At 40.7% G+C, this 19,761-nt stretch overlaps 1 protein-coding gene across 2 annotated transcripts; it reads left to right on the top strand.

Annotated features, from left to right (window-relative positions):
- The first annotated feature begins 908 nt into the window (after nucleotides 1-908).
- LOC131467036 (uncharacterized) lies at nucleotides 909-19,125 on the top strand. Of its 2 annotated transcripts, none has more exons than XM_058640722.1 (25): nucleotides 909-1,056; nucleotides 3,496-5,191; nucleotides 7,094-7,155; nucleotides 7,779-7,808; nucleotides 7,895-8,091; nucleotides 8,918-8,998; nucleotides 9,153-9,340; nucleotides 9,584-9,796; nucleotides 10,105-10,203; nucleotides 10,708-10,739; nucleotides 10,850-10,884; nucleotides 11,122-11,153; nucleotides 11,494-11,613; nucleotides 11,699-11,830; nucleotides 12,307-12,348; nucleotides 13,064-13,201; nucleotides 13,983-14,147; nucleotides 14,280-14,762; nucleotides 14,863-15,318; nucleotides 15,413-15,577; nucleotides 16,190-16,415; nucleotides 16,622-16,903; nucleotides 17,608-17,724; nucleotides 17,808-17,929; nucleotides 18,834-19,125. In XM_058640722.1, the coding sequence occupies exons 2-25, from the start codon at nucleotides 3,872-3,874 to the stop codon at nucleotides 18,903-18,905; spliced, it is 4,809 nt and encodes a 1,602-aa protein (XP_058496705.1). In that variant the 5' UTR covers nucleotides 909-1,056; nucleotides 3,496-3,871; the 3' UTR covers nucleotides 18,906-19,125. The 2 variants fall into 2 exon arrangements, with proteins under 2 accessions (XP_058496705.1, XP_058496706.1); XM_058640723.1 differs by having other exon boundaries at nucleotides 910-1,056; nucleotides 3,471-5,191.
- The last annotated feature ends 636 nt before the right edge of the window (nucleotides 19,126-19,761 follow it).

Consider the following 19,761-nt stretch of genomic DNA (forward strand, 5'->3'; position numbering starts at 1 on the left):
ACACTCTGCACAGATCTGTCTGCATCTATAGTTAGAGTGATCATCAGACATACCACTGTCCTGCCAGAAAATCCATCAGGAGCAGTTTCAAATAGTCAAATAAAAGATGATAGCACTGATTTGAATGAATGGGCGCTGAGGCGACATGTGCTGCTGCGTTTATCGAGTTAAAAATAACAAGTTCACCGCTCTAAATTCTCTACTATCATTAAACCTGACACTCTCCTTTGAGTGATTGATTACTGATAGGAATATATAAGTGTGATGTCATGTGATAATTGATGTCACATGTGTGAGCATACGATAAAAAAAAAAAAGGTATATAAGTTTTTATGGTGTGTAACCTTATTTTGTTGTATTTTATGATTCTTGATTTAAACTTATTCTGTTCTTTTGAGTCTCACCCAATTTCGTTGTATCCGTATCAGGGCTATACTGAAGAAAAAATAATACTTAACTTTTGAGTCGCAATATTATATAAACGATCCATCATACCATGTGAATGGAGGCATGCGCCAATAATAGTGTAAAACAAAGTCATAATATTGCTTTATTCTTGTAAAATAAAAAATAAATAAATAAACATTTTTGGAAACATTAAGACTTTTTTCTCATAATACTCATAACTTTATTCTTGGAATATTAAAAAAATATATAGATCTTGTAATATTACATTTGTTTTTCTCATAATATTACAACTTTTTTCTCTTAATATATATAATTAGATACATATGACCTCAATAAAAAAAAAATAATACGTTTTTATTTTATTTATTTTGATTATATTATGTCCTGGAAAATCCTTCGACAACTGTTGAAACGCATTAGTGGATCAGATGCAATGACGTCTCAGAACCGTTGGGAGGCAGCAAAGTACTAAGCCGTGACTGGACCGCCGGAAGTGAGGTAGTAGAATTGTTAATTTGCTGATGGCGGATTTTGGGCGCAGCATCAGCCCCGTTCCGCTTCTCCGCTGCTGCAGATCTACCTACTCGAAATTTGTGACAACGTGCGGAAAGGGAACGACGACGGTCCACATCGACTCTCCGTGAAAAGGTATTTGTTGAACGTTTGGAAGCGCAGCGGCACGGTTTGTATGCTAACGGTGGCTAGCTAACGTCTACTCGGCGGCGAAAACACCCAAAATGGCTGTCATGTGTGGGAGGCCCCGTGTTTGTCGCTCTATATTATTATTATTATTGTTGTTACTATTTTAATCACTTTTTAGTTCCGAACAAATACAGCACTTGTGCTGTCATTATAATACTTTGTGTTGTTTGTAGCGATTAAACGCAGCACAGGCTCGTACATCGTCAGCTGGCGCTGTCGTCACGCAAGGCTTTATCATTTCAGTCCAAATATTTTGGGTTTTCTCACATTTTTTTCTATTTTCCAGAAGCTTTAATAGGGAGAAAAAAACTCGTGCATGTGTAGGTGGACCACACTACTGCACTGTTTCTATTCCTGGTTTCATTAGGAATATCTTGTTCCACTTGTGTCAATAAAAGCTAATTTAAGTAAATACATATGATTATTACATTACAAATCATGCGATACATGGTTGGTTCATGATACAACGATGCTGTGATGATCATTATATTGAAAGACGAGAAGGAGACATGAAGTAGCGGCATTCCGGCGTTTGTTAATAAAGAATATTGATTGATGGCGTATTGATTATTGTATTGCATGAGAAAGGACGGCAATATATAACCGAATCGATACCCGCCTCTAATTAACAATGATGCTAGCATTAGTGTGTATTCATAACATCCAACACCCCTTGAATGGGAAATCACTCACTTCCAGGCAAACTGGAACCAAACCCAATTTCCCAAATTTCTGATATTATCTGCCATAATCACACAAGTAGCTCTCGTTTTAGGTAGAGAAGTCCATTCACAGATATTTATAATTAGGAAATCCTTCTGCTGGATCCTAAGGGTTGGGTTTTGAACCCATCATTTCTGTGTTGGGTGAACTTTACAAATGTTCACACATTTGAAATAACATTGAATGTTGAATAGGAAGTGACAGCCCTACTTGGCATATGCATCTGAAGAAAGAGAAAGGAGCAGCTTCCTGGAGCTCATAGAGATGTGAGTGAGATGGGTTATCATGATATAAAGCAGGAGAGAGTGATGCCACGTATCTTTCTGGAATTCCTACCTAGATTGTGAGGGGGAGTCGAAATTTGATTACAACACATATTTAAAATAAGAAGTCCTATGTTGGTGTAAAATTAGCTGATGCCTCTGTTGACTTTGTAAAAGATTTGAGTTTGTCATTTAAGATAATAAGAGATATCTACCATTTAATTGTCTGTTTTTACCTGTATGGAAACACATAACTCTATTTCCTATTTTTCTAGTTAGAATCAGTTGAATGAAATTGAAAGCAGGTATGATTTTAAATTATGTATTTCATGTTTTACAGCATTTAATTGGATAATATAAATGAAATTCCTAGTTTCAGATTAACATAATTAGCGTCTACCCATCCATGTCAAGATATTGAAGGAATATCTATAAATTGTAATGTGGTCATATTGTTCACATTATGTGATTATTATGGGAACAATTTGATCACATGACTAAAATAAAGGGAAAATTAAGGTCATATTTTAAGTCAGCACAGGAAGTCGATGAGTGTTTTTGCCTTTTAAATATTTGTGTGAATGGTATTTTAAGTCATGCGAGTCTTGTGATATGGTCTATCAGATTTGTAAAATGGGCAATATTGACCAATTTAGTCATTTTACTAAAGGGACATTCTCAGAGATAATGAGATTTGTTTTAAACATAAACTATAATAGTAATTTTCCATTTACACAACTTACAGCTACAGATAGGCATTTCAAGAATGCCCATCTATAGCAAAAATGCTATTTACATTTAAAATGATGAGAGCTTGTGAAAGTAATGCAGGGTTCACAACATGTTGAGCAAAGAGGTGCAGCCAATTGTGTGTAGTCACATAATGGAAAAGTTGTATTGTATTTTATTTTGATCAGTGTTTTGAGTAGCACATCTCGCATGATGGCATACAGGTCAACATTCAGGCCGTTAAATAGAAAATTGCAATGTATCTCTAATTACCACTTGGCATAAAGAACCCAATTGAAGGATAGTAAGTGTTTTCGTAACTATTTCTTTTCTATAATGTCCAGTCTTCAGTATCACATCCCTATAGTTTAAATCCATATTTGCTGTTTGGGTATTTCATGATTTCCATTGATTCATTGTTTTTGCTTAGTGTTACTTTGCCTCCCTGAAAGTGAAGCATGATGGGAAAACTTGACGACAGCAAGAGAGGAAGATCTCGAAGCTGACCGAGTTTCTTTATGCTTTGACAAATTTTTAAGGGAAGAAACTACACACAGAATGAATTGCATAAAGATGTTTTTGGAAAAGGACTTCAACTGAAAAGCCACTTTTGGAATAAAAGTAAAGCATACTCATCTTTAATAGTATATTTCTGCTTTCCACCTCACAGCCTCGCTGTGCACACAGACAGTTATTCACACCTCGCTCCTACGCTTCACTTGGAACCCAGCACAACCTTCTCCATTGCCAACATAAGCAGAGGGACCAATTTCATATTTGGACCTGTAGCTGGTGCTGCTGCAGTAACAGCTCTCCATTTGGCCCAGATTGAGACTCGTGCCCGAATTGCTCTTCAGCAGCTTGCCTCTCTTGCAACTCTAACTGTTGACAGCTGGCGTCACAACAATAACGGTTTTGGGGTGGCAATACCTCATCAACTGGCCCTCTTGAGTCTTCTCAATAGACAAGAGGTGTCAGCTCCTGGGTTTCACTTGGATATAAACAACAAAACCCACAAATCTAAAAGACTGAGTTTTCCCGCTGCCATGTACCACCACCACTCCCACCACTCAAATGGGCCCAGGCCTCACCATCAGCCACATCCAAATCAGAATCAGAATCCTTCTGATATGATGACACAGATGGGCTTTCAATTTCCTCGTCCCACACAGCTCCCGGATGAGCTAGAGTCTGCCCTGGCTATCCGGGGCGCCAGAGACATGGACCACCGCCTCATCGACCACATGAACCCATCAAGCCAACACCACAGTCAAGGTTCAGGTCCTGGGATCAGTCAACATGGAACCTATGGCTCTGCACCACTCACCTCTGATAATCAGTCTGGCCACCATCAAGGAGTAGACTGGTCAAACTACCAAGCTCCATCAAAACTCTTTGCTACTCCCCCACCTGGTTCAAGTCAACAGCCATCACGACACCAGGGACCTCAGCAGCAGCCTGGGGGCAGTCACACTGGATCAAGCATATCAAGCTGGAGTGCCAATGTGAGTGACTCACCATCGCCCCAAGGCCAACACCGTCATGGTGTTAGAAGTGGTGGTGGTGGTGGAGATGGTCACGTTTTGTACACTCCAGAGAGTGCAGGAAGCATTTTGGCTAGTTTTGGACTTTCTAACGAGGACTTGGAAGTGCTGAGTCACTACCCTGACGATCAGCTAACCCCAGATACTTTACCTTTAATATTGCGTGACATCCAAATCAACAAGTCAGGCAAGCCAAAACCTGTGGCTTCTTCTTCCTCATCACAGTTCTCACGCAGTATCCATGATATGCCTCTGCCTCCTCGCTCTTCACCAGTGGCCCATTCACGCTCCCCAGATGTGCCTAGCCTTCTTACTGTTACACAGACGGCAGGTAAAGTCATTGACTATGGTCATGCCAGTCGGGCAAAGGACGAAAGTAGTACCAGAGAATCGTTCAAACGAGAGCAGCTCTCCAATGAAAGGACAGTTAAAATGTACCCAAAAGTGGATAAAACTGAACGGCGACAAGTTCATTTGGAGCAAACTGAATCTAGCAAACACGGAGACCGGGACTATCGCAGGGCAAGCACTGAACAACACAAGATCAGTCGATCACCCGTGAGAGAATTGCCACCATCGTCCAAATCTCGCAATCTAGACAGAGATTACAGGCACAACGGCCCCAAACCAAGGCCCTCATCTGAAACTAGAAGTGATGATTCCTCAAGACGATCTGTCTCTTCTTCATCTGGCACAAAACCACATGGCAACGGCAGCAAGAAGTTACCGACTCCCACCATGATAGGTGATTTCTCTGCTGTGTCTCCAAAGGTGTATCCCCACACCTGCTCCCTGTGCCACATTCAGTGTGATCAGGAAAAGGTGAGTGTCAACATATGCTGTTTGCTGAGAAAAATGCGTTCACGTGTTGATATAGTTAATCTTTCTTTACCGGACAGGTGTCAAGATCAGTGATTCTGATGGTTTTAAATTCAGCTGGTTGGTAATTTCCGTTGAAATACACATGTACAGTTACTCTGTGAGCTTGCTGCATGTTCAGCAACCCCTAGTACAAAATAAATCTTAAATTGGTACTTTACTGCACTTCTGAACCAAAAAAAAACCTTGTGTGGTATATGCAAAATTGTGGGCACCAAAGTAATTATATGTATAAGAGTAGCTTATTATTTTATGTTTTATACAAACATTGAGTTGTGCCACACAATGGCAAAACATCAATATTTCCAGGCTCGTGCTTAAGACTTGGCAAAACTTTGTAGGTTGCCAAAATCTTTGCATGTGTAAAGTACACATTTTCAAAAAGGCCATACAGATGGGGAAAAAACATGCTATGGCTTAATTTCCTGGTAATTAGATTACAATCTAAATGTATCCAGCCACCTCATGATAATGTTGAAGTATCAAGCACTTCTACTGTTGGGATCTTTCACCAGGAACTAGGGAACTTACCAGGAACTGTGCACCATCATGCCAGGGACTCTTCAAACTAAACCCAAAACTGTGTCAGAACTCAACATAAACTTAGTATTTATTAATTTGTGCATGTAGCAGCAACATCTCAGAAGGCAGACGCACCTGGCCTTGCTGTGTGTTGGATTGACGCTGTGGCTTTTTAGTCATTTACAGTACTGACACCTGGTGGACTGGAGTGGAAAGAACACCCAGCAGTCTTCAGGAAACTTTTGGTTTCTTGGTCTTAAAGGTCCTGAAAATGCAGCTTTTTGAAGTTCCCTTAAAACTAAACTCTATATATATATATATATATATATATATATATATATATATATATATATATATATGCAAAACATGCTGAAAGTGATTGGACTGGATTGAAAGATATAATGTACTGTGTAGCCCACCATCAAACTACCAAAACATTCTGGTGTTCCACTTATTCTTTCCCACCAGTCTTGTTAATCATTGAAAATTATCACATTGCTTGTGATATGTCTTTTGTATGGAATCTGAGGGTATAACAAGACAATGGTGATGTATAATGATGACGTGTTCACCAATGGTGTTATGATTGACAAAGTGTCCAGTTCAGTAAGATTTGAAATGATTTGTACTGTGTCTCAGTGTCATCACAGTAAATATAATTTACCATAGAGTTTGGCTGTCCTGATTTCTCCACCATGCCAAGTGTGGGATCTACAGAAGGAGATTTTCCAAACATTTCTTTCAATCTTGTATCTTAACATAATGTGCAGTGGTTTTTGTAACAGTGACAATTTAAGGTTGTAGCTCTAGAACTTTCAATTGTTTTAGACTTGAATTGTGACAAATCGCAGGCTGTTAGAAGTGCCACTGGCAATTGATAACGGATCATGTTGTACTAAACAAATGTCTCTGGTCTCCTGACGCTACTTGGTGAATTATCCAAACAGCATTTGTAGCAAAAGAAAGAGGGAAAAATGGGTTATCGCTTTCAATGAGACAGTGTGTTAATAGTAAAGTAAATTCCATACAGAATATGTCAACCATTGAGCAAAAATAATCTGATTTGTTTTGTTTTGTTCAGTCCACTCACAGCTGTGACACAGTTTAAACATGATTTATGGAATAGAACAACCATGAGTCGCGTTTCAGTTTAGGGTTTTCACAACATGTCAAGTCAACATAACGACAAAATTTCACTTGAGCGCGTCTCAAAAAACAAGTGCCTCCACTTGGCTCGTCTTTTATCCTTAATGTATGTGAAATGTGAGGTTTGTGTAACCTGATGTCTGACATCTTTCTCTCCTATTTGTCATTTTTCTTCAGGACTGGCTTGATCATATTAACACCGTTAAGCACACTGCTGCCTGCAGAGACCTGCGCAACAAGTGAGGAAATGTTAAATGTGCTACTGAAGCTGAACGTTCTTGAAACCTTGGCGCTCACTACCAAATAGTTTACACTCTTTTTGACAAGTGCCCTTGTCAATAAATTCACTTCACGTTTAGTCGAAATGCAGAGAGCGGTTTGAAAGCAGGTTAACAAACTTTAACAGAACATGTGAAATGTTGGTGAAGCAGTTTTATATCACAGTGAAACCAAAAGCAACAATACATGCAAATGTCTTGACACTTGAAGTTGTGCAGGGCTGCAAAGAATTATCCATTATGAATTGATTGTGTGATTAATTGTTAAATATTTTGATATTGAATCATTTTCTCTGTGTTTTCAAGCTTCTTAAATGTTGATTTTGTTTTGTTTTGGTTTCTTTACTCCAAATAACTAAGGAATCGTATAAACGGAATAAGTTAAGTTTGTGGACATTTGAGAACATCAACATTTGGAGGTTTGAGAAACAGCGATTAACATTTTGTGGACCAAACAAGTACTGGACTATTCATCGATTATGAAAAGAGTTATTTGCAGCCCTAGTATTTTTTCTTTCTTTCTAAGCTTCAGTGTTTAAGTAAGATGTTTAATGGCATGCTAACAGATGTTTGTGTCTCTGAAGGTACCCTTCCTGGAAACCCAATACCCCAAGGTCAGTTGGGCTTTTTGCTATTTGTCCATCCACTAGTCGCTGAAAATCAAGTCTGTTTGTTCATCAATAAATGTATTTTTGTTCAGGCACAATGAACAATATGGCGGCCAGGTTCACCGGGATCCCAAACATCCGTCTCCATCCCACTCTGTATCCCGATCCCTCTCTGGCTCTCCGGGCCCGAGTCCTCCCCATGGAAAACGCAGACTGGGCCCCCAGGCCCTGGGGCCACATGGAAAACCGTACTCACCCCATCGTCAGCCTCGCTACCACCAGTATTCAGGTACCACACGTACCACAGAGAAGACACAACATGTGCTTCTGGTGTGTTCCATTTGTAGTCAGAACTCGGTATTTCCAGGGTCAGATTTCCTACTCGCATTCTGAAATGGCTGCCACCATACAAACACCTCCAGCTTTACCATTAATAGCAATTGTGATGTTTATGTAAATTATACTACACGTAGTATTTCTCAACTGGACCTCAGTGAACTCGGGTGTGACGTCACTCCCAGTTTGGACTTCCGAGTTTTGATGTAAATGGAACGCAGCCCTGGTGGTGAACTGTAGACCCTAAAACAATAATGTATCTTAATGCACTTTCTGACTCATTATCACAGTAAATGGTATAATCTGTTTATTTATCTCTTGAAATTAAAGATTTTTATTCTTCCAGGGCAGAAATTTTCTCTCCACTGTGAGATAAATAAAGCTATCTTATCTTATCTTAAATTCATTAAATTACATTACATGTCATTTAGCAGACGCTTTTACTCAAAGCGACTTACAATGGAATTGAGATCAGCCAGGGGTGGAATCGAACTTGCGACCATTGCGACCATGATGTCTTTCGCACACAGGGTACCAGTCTTAACCACTGAGCCACTCCACCCCTTCAGTTCAAATTCAGTTCAAATGTTGTCAAAGAAAATGTCCTGCTTCAAAAGACTTTTCACTTGTCTAGCACTGCAGACAAATTAGATTTAATGCACATAGGTTATTAATATATTATAGTTGCAGCCCTAATGACCCAGAAATGACTGGATTAATGACTCAGTGTAGTAGATCTACTTCAAAACTAACCCAGTATCTTTCTTTGCTCTTCTAAGAGCATCAGTTGGAGCACCAAAACCCCCGTCGACCCTTCTCCAGAGAGCATCGACCTGAGAGGAGGGACAGGGAGTCATCAGGTCAGTGTGTATGTTCTTCTTCCACTGAGAACACTGCCACTTGTATGGTTAATCACACTTATGTTGCGTAATTATTGATGTGAAAACTTGTTGCAACACTGTTTGTGTGTGCAAAATACTGTGACGAGCATTCCATGTTCCTACTGATTAACAGGCTTTTCCTTCCGGAGTGGATTGAAGCGTCCACATGGACATTCTGCAAAGTTCTTCTCTGACACATCTCAACGTCCATCGTCCTTTAAAGCGGATGACCACTCCAAACCATTAAAGTCCTCCTCCAAAAGAGGACCAATGGGTTGGTTCAAGGTCAACAAAAGTGCAAACACAAGAGCTTCTGATGCAGTGGGTTTTCCTTTTCTTTTTTTGTATTAGAAATGTTTTCTACTTGAAGTTGACGGCTAATGATGTATTGTAGAACAAAGAAATGATGATTTATACTTAGTAAATAGCATTTTTGGTCAGTCCCAAAATATTTTTTGTTGCGGTTGAATATCTAGTTCTAGTTCTGAATGAGTTTTATTCACTCAAACCGTTTCTTTGATCCCCTTAAACTTGAATCTGAAATCTTTGTCTTTCTGTATCCAGCCCGCTAAACCTGCACCAGCCAAAAAGAAGAAGAAAGCTGTGACTCCAACCTCTCAGGACTCCATCGGAGATCGACTGGTTTATCTCACGGGCATCCCAAACGATGCCACGGAGCAGGAAGTTACCGACTTGGTCAGCTCCTTTGGCACAATCAACAACGTGATCCTCATGCCCTGCTCCGAGGAAGAGAGCGAGAAGCCTGAAGGACAAAAGGTGCTTTGATGACTTGTATACTTTTGAAACAGCAGTTTAAAACTATAATCTCTATAATAAAGGAAGAATTTTCCCTTTTCAAAGGCAAGTCTTAATGGCCTCTCAAAAACAGTTTTATACTTTACCTGCAACACCTTTATAACTCCAGTTTACATAGAGGGTGTGTAGGGGCACACGTACGAGTGGAGAAAGTTAAAGTCTATTTAAAGCTGTGTGAAGATCATTCTATGCTGCAGATGTTTTGTATCTGTATGTTTTGTGTTCCTCATCACTTTTTACATTCCTTCTCTTCCCTCGCCCTGTCGCAGGCGTCTGTGTGCATGGTGAAGGCAGAAGATGCCCAGGCGCTGGCTAACTCCACAAATCTCTCTATCAGGGAACAGCAAATCACTGTGTCCACAGCCAAGGTACCGTTCTGGAAACAAGCATTTGACGATTGTGACATATTCCGCCTTAAACTCTAGTAAGACGTAAAGCCAAAATGATGAAGCTCAACGTGATGGAACGCCTGTCCAGCTGTTAATCGAATGACTGGGCATATGACTTTTTAAGGCTACTATTTAGTGGAGCGCCGTCTAAGGATGGGTACAAAAACCCAGTATTAAACGGGGTCCAGGGCTACATTTTGATATATGGTGTTGGACAAATTAAGCCCTTTTCTATGATGGATTGTAATCATTCCTAATCCTGAAGAGAGACGACACACACTTTTTTTTCTCTCCTAAAAAGGTGACAAAAAAAATGAGAGTACACTTTGGCAGTGTTTGGACAAGAAATGCGAAGATATTCGTAAAAGAACGTTCAAGTGTGTGTAGTGTCAACTTTGACTATGTTTGAATAAGAAATGCAAAGGAACAGTTGCTGTTTTACTAGTTTATTTGAATGCAGTTGATTCTCTTGTTTTCTTTTAGAAACCTGAAGGAGGGCAGTCTTCTGATGCCAGGTTTGTCACAGTTATCTTCTCCTTTTTATTTTAAATCTACGGTTCAGCCGTGTTGCTAACTTCAAATCTGCTCTGTTTTCACTCAACTATAAATGATTCTGACTTCACAGCAAACCTACTACAGGACAGAAGATGGCTGCTGCTGGTAGGACAACTAAACGTTTACCGAACATACATTTCACTGTCAACAAATGCTCAGTGTATAGTAACAATATCATTACGGATTGTAATACTAATACTTACTGATTACTGATGATCATTTTGCCCATTAATTCAGACAATGGTTAAAAGTGGAAATAGCTTTGGTACATGATTAGTAGTATGTGATGTCATATGTTAGTTTGTTGTCTCAGCTCTTTTTCTTGTCTTTCTCTCGCTGCAGGAGTTGAGGCTGACCAGAAGAGTTCAGTTGAGGTACATGACCCATGCTGTTACTTTATTTTACTGTATTTTTTTTTTTTTATTAAAAATTAGAATAGAAAAAATAGAAAAGTTATAAACGGTTGTCCAGGCATTCAGATAAAATTAGATTTAAAAAAAAAAATCATAATTAGCTTTAAATTTAAAGTGTTTTTAAGCATCTGAAGACGATAACAATGCGATTTCAGTTGGTCTTACTTTATTTTATGTATGAAAATATAAATAAGTTTATATTGTTCTGTACTGTGTCTGATTTGCAACTGAGGCAGATGTCTGTGAAAATGGCCTTGAATCGCTTTTGAGGTGTTTTCTCCGTTTCCATCGTCTCCCACAGAAAGGACTAGTTTTGATCACTGGACTCCCTGAGAGCGGCTGGTCGGAGAGCGACATCGTCCTGCTGATGGAGCCCTTTGGAACTCCCTTTGACATCATTTTGACTTCACAGATTGGAAAGGTTGGCAGATCTGGCCCCCAAACGCAGATTATGTGAGCTCAGCAGCAGAATATTTAAATGCAGCGATCTCCGTCCTGTATTGTAGGCGCTGGTGTCGGTGTCTGACATGGATGTTGCTGAAGCAATGGTCAAAGGCAACACGTCCACCCCTGCAAAGGTCAAAGACTCTGAGCTGCAGATGATCCATGTGAAACAGCACATTGGCCTCAACACACCGGTGAGCTCTCGTGATTAACGCACACATCCTTTACAGTGTGTAAAACCTCTGCTGCTCTCCAGTCAGGGTTCCCACAGGTCCTTGAAATCCTTGAATGTTTGTGTTGTGAAAATTGTTCTCCTAAATTGAAAGTGCTTGAATTTTGTGCAAGAAAGAAGTGAAGTTGATATTTAGGTAAATGTCTCCATGGTTTGTTACGACGCCACCTACTGTTTCATGCCCTGCATTGCTTGATGTACGTAGACAAGGCCTACACAGGACGACTTATATTTAGCGGCTCTTCAAAGTTGCCCTCCCATCTTAAGCTGTGTCAGCACATTCAGTCCTTGAATTTGGGGGAATTGTTCCTTGAAAGGTCCTTGAATGTAATGTCAACGAAGGTGCGGGACCCTGTTCAGTGTCTTGTGATTTTATATTATGTTGCACTTTGTTCAGTAGAGAGTCGGCTTTAACTACACGTTTGTTTTTGAACACAGGTGGCGCTCTACAATCTGCTGATGGGATCATCAGACACTGCAGTGAGTATTTTTATACTTTGTTTTGCTTATTATTTAACAGGATTTTCTTTAGTATCGACAGTGATCAAGTGACTCAACTGCTTGCTGATGTAGATTTATTCACCGCCATAAGCTACAGAAACAACAATAAGCCAGAGGTCTCAAACCTGCGGCCCATGATTTGTTTTGCTTCATAAATCCTGTGAAATATGTCACAAATATCTGCAGTTACTGCAGCATCGTGATCGAATGTCGTGGTACAGTTTTAAACTCGGATGTTTGGTTTACAGTGAGTATTTCATCTTTTAGTGTGAACCAAACTTTTCTCTTTAAGATGAGTGTGAAAATGTCATTTTTTTAATGAAAATAAACTGTCAACACTACTTTAATGTACACATTCACTGACCACTTAATTAGGTACACCTGTTCAACTACTCATTGATGTTGGTAGGATGTTCTGCTGTAGTCGAAAACAAATCAGAGTGGAGAAAAAAGGTGATTTTAGTGACTTTGAATGTGGCATAGTGTATTCAGAAATAGTCATTTGGAATTTTTACTCACAAAGAATGGTCTGGAAAAAGAGAGAAATGGAAGGAAATGCCATGTTGAGGTCAGAGGAGAATGACCAGAAGGGCGACAGCAACAAAACATGGGACTGGACACTTATATGTTATATTGAGTTAAGCTTCAACCTTGTGAAACCAATAAGTGGTGAAATGCTCATCTGAATCCTCAGGAAAGTTCTGATAAAGTCAGCTGGAGCAGCCTGTTGGTGATCAGGAATGTCCCAAACTCGTCCTCATGCTCCTCTGAGGTCCAGAAACTGGTGCGACGCTTTGGCACAGTCATCAAGACCCTCGTGCTCAACAACATGGTGAGGCCTCTTTGTCTTGTGTCTGCTAATCCAGAATATTCCCATTTCATATGTTAAGTATGAATATTTATTATCTTAAAGGGGGGAATCTTGTTGCACTGAGCTCAATAAACTCAGGTGCAAGTAGTATTGATATGTGTTATTGCATTTTTATTGTTTCTTTTAACTTTATTTAAGATTGTACAGCACCTTGGGTAAACGGGGGTAGTTTTTAAAATGTGCTAAATATAAACTTGATCTTGACCGTATCCAAAAACACTGAATCAGTAGCTTCACTTGCATTTTTCTGGAAAGTTTTTTCAAAGATTTCAAAACAAAGCAAACTTCAAATCCAGTTGCTACTGATTCAGTCATTTTTTTGGATCACTATGACCTGGATGAATTTGAAATATTGCTATAATATTACCATAACTAATGGTTATTTTCTTTAATTAATCTGTAATTCATTTTCATGATAAAGCATATAAGAACATTTGTTTGCAAAACTGGAAATGATGATGCCCCCAATTATCTTGTTTTGTCCACAAACCAAAATTACTCAGTTTTAATGGTTTGTTTTTGTGATGAGTGAAAAAAACAGAAAATATTCACATTTAAGAAGCTGAAAAATCTGAATTTTTTTTTCCCAAAAGACTCAAAACGATTCGACCGATTGTCAAAATTGTTGTTTTATGATTAATTTAGTGATTTTTGTCCACAAAGGTCTGGGCTGCAGTATTTTCATTTGTTTACATCTCACTGCTTGTCTGTGTCTGTTCTCTTGCTTCTTCTCTCTGCTCAGGTCATCTGTGAGATGGCTACTGGCACCATGGCCCTTTCTGTTTACAAGCGCTTCCACATGTTCCCGTGCATCATCCAGAACAACCCTCTGTTCTTCTCCCGCAAACCTGACCCCAAAACTATCACTCAGACCAAAGTCGTCAGTGCTCACCTGGACACACCACAGGTCTGTAACCTGTAATTCATTATCCATTAAAGGCAGAGTTTCTCCCCTTCACACTTTATATTTGTTAGAAAGTAGAGACTGTAAATGTGTTTGATGTGACGTGGCTCATTACCTTCTTGTGTCTGATCGTAGACTACACCTGCAAACGGTAAAGGCAGCCACACAGCAACAGCCACCGATGAAGAGCAGACACAAACACTTGAAGAGAAGCCTGAGTGTCCTGCAGAGGGACTGGAAAAAGATGCTGTCGAGGCGGTGGAGAGCCAGGAGGAGAAAATTGCTGGTGGAGAAGAAACTGTAGAAGGAAATGGTTGCGCAGATGATATCCAAAAAGACGAGGTTGCCACTGCCGTGTCTGACTCTTCAGCTGAGCCCGACGCCAAACCAGAGGAAGTTATGGATACAAACCAGAGTGAGATGTCTGCTGTTGAAGCTGCTGTGGACAACGAAGAAGAAAAAGTAGACGTTAGTGTTCCTGAAGCAGGAAAAGACGACAAAGAAGTTTGTGCTCCTGAAACGGGAGAAGAAAACCCTCCCGCTGGTGAAGAGACGGATTTACCAAGCTCTGATGGCGTTGCAGCTCCACAAGATTCAGCCGTGCCAGAGATGCCGAAGGTAGAATATTCCACAACAGTCTGTCATTCATTGTCTTGTCTTGTGGAGCTGCACCGCTGAGTTCTGACATCTCTCTCTGTGATCCCTGCTTCTTCACCAGGTCACTCAAGCAATTGTCAACACGTTGCTCGTGGAGTGTCGGACAAGAATCCCCCAACAAGCCGACGACACAACAGCTCCCACGTGTGGAGTAAAGGAGGAAACACAACCTAAGGAAGAGCAGAGTGATGAAAAAGCAGCTCCCACAGAGACAAAGACCTGCACAGAGGAGGAGGAGAAGAAGAAGCAGGAGAGGGAGAGGAAAGAGAAGGACTTGAGAAGGGCCAAACAGAGGAAGGAGAGGGAGAGGAGACCCTGGGACAGGGAGGACAGGAGCAGGCGGGAGAGAGAGTCGGAAGACCGAGGCAGGAGAGACAGGGAGAGGCGGGAAAGAGAGAGGCGGGGGAGAAAGAGAGGACATGAAGACGTGTCAAGGTCATCTTCCAGGTCAGAAGGATTCAGGCAGAGCTTGCACAGGGAGGAACGTTACAGTAACTCGGAGGAGGAGAGTAAGATGGTGAGAAGACGCAGCTGCGTCCAAAAAAATCTATGAAACTCTTTAATCCCAATCCAGTTTCCTTCATCCACTTTGTACCCTGTCATGAAACCAGGTGGACGAAGAAGCTGAGTTCCCGTTCAACCTGAGTGACTTTGTGACGGTGGATGAAGTTGGAGACGTCGCCGACCTCCCTGGTTCTCCATCTGCGGTTGTTCCCATAGAAATGACAGAGGGAGAGGAAGCTGCTGCCATGTCTGTCCAACAGGAAGCTGCACAGGTAAACTGAAGTTTATGACTGGAAACTGAAGTATAGAACAGATGACCGCTATTGTTTACAATTTAAATACTTCCTGCTCGCACATTTCATCTTGCATTTCTTACAAGAACTGGTGAAGTGTAATAAATCAAGTTTAAAGCAAATATAAACACTAGGGCTGTAAACTCTTAGTCGACTGGTCGATACGTTCTGCCTCGACCAAAATTCTGAATGGTCGATTTTTTTTGCCGTGTTAATTTCATCAGGAGGGGTGTACCAAGTGCTAATGGGGGTGTTTTCAGAGCACCTGTTTCACAGGTAACGGCGTGACTTCAGAGAACATCATTCAAACTGATCAATTTAGATTTCTGGACAACGATAACAATCATTTTGAGGATTAATCATTTATTGAAACAGTCTTTATTAGCTGCCCTGGCTAGAAATGTTATGTAATTTAATTTAAACAAATTGGTAATAAAGTTAGTTTAACTTAATACCAGGAGAAGTTATACGTTACTAATAATTGTCTGAAAAACGAGGCAAACGGAAAATACACATTAGCCGACCTGCTCACACCCTGGAACACGGTCATGAATGCAGCCCTGTTTGTGTTGTGTTGTTTTCCACTCGTAGGACACGCCCATGGAGGTGAGCACAGAAACGACAGTGGCGGTTGCCACGGTGACTCCAGTGGAGGAGTCTGAGTCTGCAGCCGAGTGTTCAGACAGTTCAGCACCGTCGGTGTTGCCGCCTGAGGATGTCATCGCCACCGATGACGTTTTTGCAGCTGCAGTGTCGTCCGACTCGGCGGCCGCCCGCGACGATTCTCCTCCCACTGAAACAGAAGCACCTGACTCTGGTACTGCTTCACTCTGATCCAGTGTTATTTGTCCAATATTTCAATTTTCTAAATTCTTAATTCCCTGGTAAATTTCACGATGTCTGCAAACACAAATGAAGTCCACTAAGTGCTTGCTGCCACTGCCACCTTGTAGCCACGCCCATCCCTAGTTTCTTTATGTAGTTTTTAAACTTTATACTTTCATCCATTGTTCGCCCTCTTAGAAACAACGTTAACAACTGAGAGCCAACAGCCTCCCGTTCCTGCCTCTGCAGCTTCAGCGCACCCACCGGACTCTTCTGATCCTTCATGGACCGGCCCAGCAGCCGTGACTGCACACGGTGATGAAGAGGAGGAGGAGGAGGAGAAGAAGGAGGAAGAGGAGGAGAGTGCTGTCAGTGTCAGCCAGACTCTGGAGGACAAGGTGGTAGTTGAGACAAAAAAAACACAAGAAGAGGAGAAGATGAACAAGGAGACAGAAGATGCTTCTGTAGAGACAGAGACAGGTAAATATTTGATTTGTTTGTTTTCTGAGGCAGCAGCAGTTTAGGGTCTCGTGACTCCTCCCCTCAAACAACACCGAGTCCCACTAAGAACAAAACACATTTTAAAAAACAAACTTAAATCCCCGCAGAGCTCACAAGAGATGGTGATCCACTGCTGCCTCTGTCAGTCACTCAAAATTTTGTGTTTTGTGAAGTTTGTGTCACTTTGTAAACCGCTCACTCTCCCACACCAAACCCCATCGAGAAAATCAGTGATTTAACATCACAGCACAAAGGTTGTTGATCCCCTGTTTCCTCCCATTGCTGAGGCAGCAGTTGACCAGCAGCTCGTGTCCCAGTGAGCTAAAAGTGAGTGAGCAGTTAACAAACTTCAGACACTTTCTAAACGGTTTAAAACACTCTTCCAGATGTCTGAAGAAAAGCAATTGTATCAAATACAGAATAGATTCTTTTTTATGTATTTAATTTTTATAATTAAATCAATTGTCCTGATTTTTCAGCTTCAATTCAGCTTCATTACAACTAATTATGGTTTGAAAACAAAACAAAATCATTATTTCCAGGTTTAGGAAACACTCATCCACATTGGACCAAACAAGTAATCGATTAATCATAATAATAATAAGTCAAATTTCAGTCTCAACTGTCTGATAATAAATATCTGATGCTGACTTAGATTTAAAAAGAGCGTCTGTCTTTTTCAGGAAAGCACGAGAATTCCACGCACGCCGCACACACACAGGAGGAGAGTGAGAAGAAGACGATTCAGACCATCATCAGTGACTCCTCCCTCCCTCCATTTGACCCAAAGAACCCTGTTGGTATGAGACTTGTTTTTTTTCACCCTGTTATTGTGTTGGTGAGCAGCAGCTGAGGATTTTCGTGTGTGTGTGTGTCCGTGCAGGTCTGGAGTTCTTGGTTCCAAAGACGGGTTTCTTCTGTAAACCGTGTAATCGATTCTTCAGCGGGTCAAAGGAAGCAGAAATCAGCCACTGTAAAACCATCAAACACTACGACAACCTCAAGGTAGGAGTTAACACGCTCAGCTGTGTTACACAGACACACACACACGCACGCGCTGTAATGAAGCTAAGAACATATGTCTTGGGTTTTTTCTACACTGGATAACAGGGGGACGATATGTCCTCTTACCAAAATGCTGTCAACCAGGTCATGGTAGTCTTTCGAGGCAACTTTTGAGGATGCAAACTTTGTATTTTGGGACAGAGAACACAGGTGGTTTGAGATAGAGGACGACATCTATGTCCATTCAGATCAACCTTCCTTGAATGGTTCAGTTAAGTACGTACCAAAATAACAGGCCCCCAACCTTCCCATTTTTCAGTTTGTTCCCACTCTGCGGCATAAACACTGGCACGCTGGCACCTCAGTGTTCCTCACTTTGTGTGTCCTGATTTCATGGGTTTGAGTGACAGCTCCCTATCCCAAACCACACGCTCTTAACACTCGATCCTCGTCATAAAGATCATTATTTGGATGTGGGGATGAAGCAGTGCGTAGAGAAATGATCCAGGCTGCGATGGAAACGAGAGCCCACTTGGAGACAGATAGGTTCTTAATTGATTTATTCTTTGAAGCATGAATATTAATCTAGAGCTGAAACAATTTATCGATCATTAACTATTTTGATAATCGATTAATTGGTTTGAAGCTTTTCCATGATTAAAACAAGATTTCCGATTGTTTAAGCTTCTTAAATGTCAATATTTCTTCATTTCTTCTACTTCACACCTTGACTCATGTGACCCTAACAACTCACATGATGGTTATGTTAATGACCCCAAGTTGCCCCCAGGGGTTTAAACACCGGGGGAACGAGAAAAGAAGCTTTGTATAAAACACAGTTTACACACATACACACACTCACACACTGTTTTCATATATATTTTTTTCATTTATTTTCTTGTAGAAATACTTGGAGACGATGAAGACGACGACGACGACGGTGAAAGTGTCCGTCAAACAGACTGACTCCAGCTGAATGAATGAAACACTGACTGAATAAGTTCATTCCCTTTCTGTTTCTCTCTCAAAGGTCCAGAATCTCACAGCGGTGTCGATTCAGTCCATTTTAAAATATACGGACTTTTGACATTTTGACATCTGACTTTTTTTTTTCTCCTGTACATTGAATAGAATTGAGTTTCGCTGCTCAATGAGAGACGGCAGTCCAGTCAATAAAATGTCTTCAATTACCAAAATGTTTGTATGTCTAATCAGTATGTGCTGATTATTATTTTATTAATGAGCCAATTATGACCCTTTTATCAATTCAGTAGAACCTAATGTATTTAATGTTTAGTTTATATATATATATATATATATATATATATATATATATATATATATGTATGTATATATATATATGGTCCGAGCAGCACAAGGTGCGTAGGACCCTATTGAAACTCAAGGAGTTGTTAATGTTAGGGCTCGAGCCACGAACTCCAGGGGCCCAAACGGCTATCATTATCCTTCAGATTATCATTATATCCGTGTCTCTGCGGTCATTTTTGAGGGCGTAAACGTGCATTAAAAACTCCTGAAAAATTGAGTTCCACCGAATTTCCCCAAACTTGGTGGGATGATTTTATCGACCAAGACGAACAAAAGAGTCGACTGTAACCGCGGCCTCAATTCAACAGGAAGTCTGCCATTTTTAGTTTGGTGCATCCATTGTGACGATTTGTACCCTACGTAAATGAGCGAGCTTGTTTGTCGTACCAACATAAAAAAACACGTACAAGGCGCGTGAAAGGTGAAAAGTTGACGAAAGGTTTTGCGTATTCAAAACCATTGGCGTTCTAGCAAATTTCGTCCATACGCCATGAAACAGGAAG

The sequence above is a fragment of the Solea solea genome, chromosome 10 (genome assembly GCF_958295425.1).
Source record: "Solea solea chromosome 10, fSolSol10.1, whole genome shotgun sequence".
In the NCBI taxonomy this organism is placed as follows: domain Eukaryota; kingdom Metazoa; phylum Chordata; class Actinopteri; order Pleuronectiformes; family Soleidae; genus Solea; species Solea solea.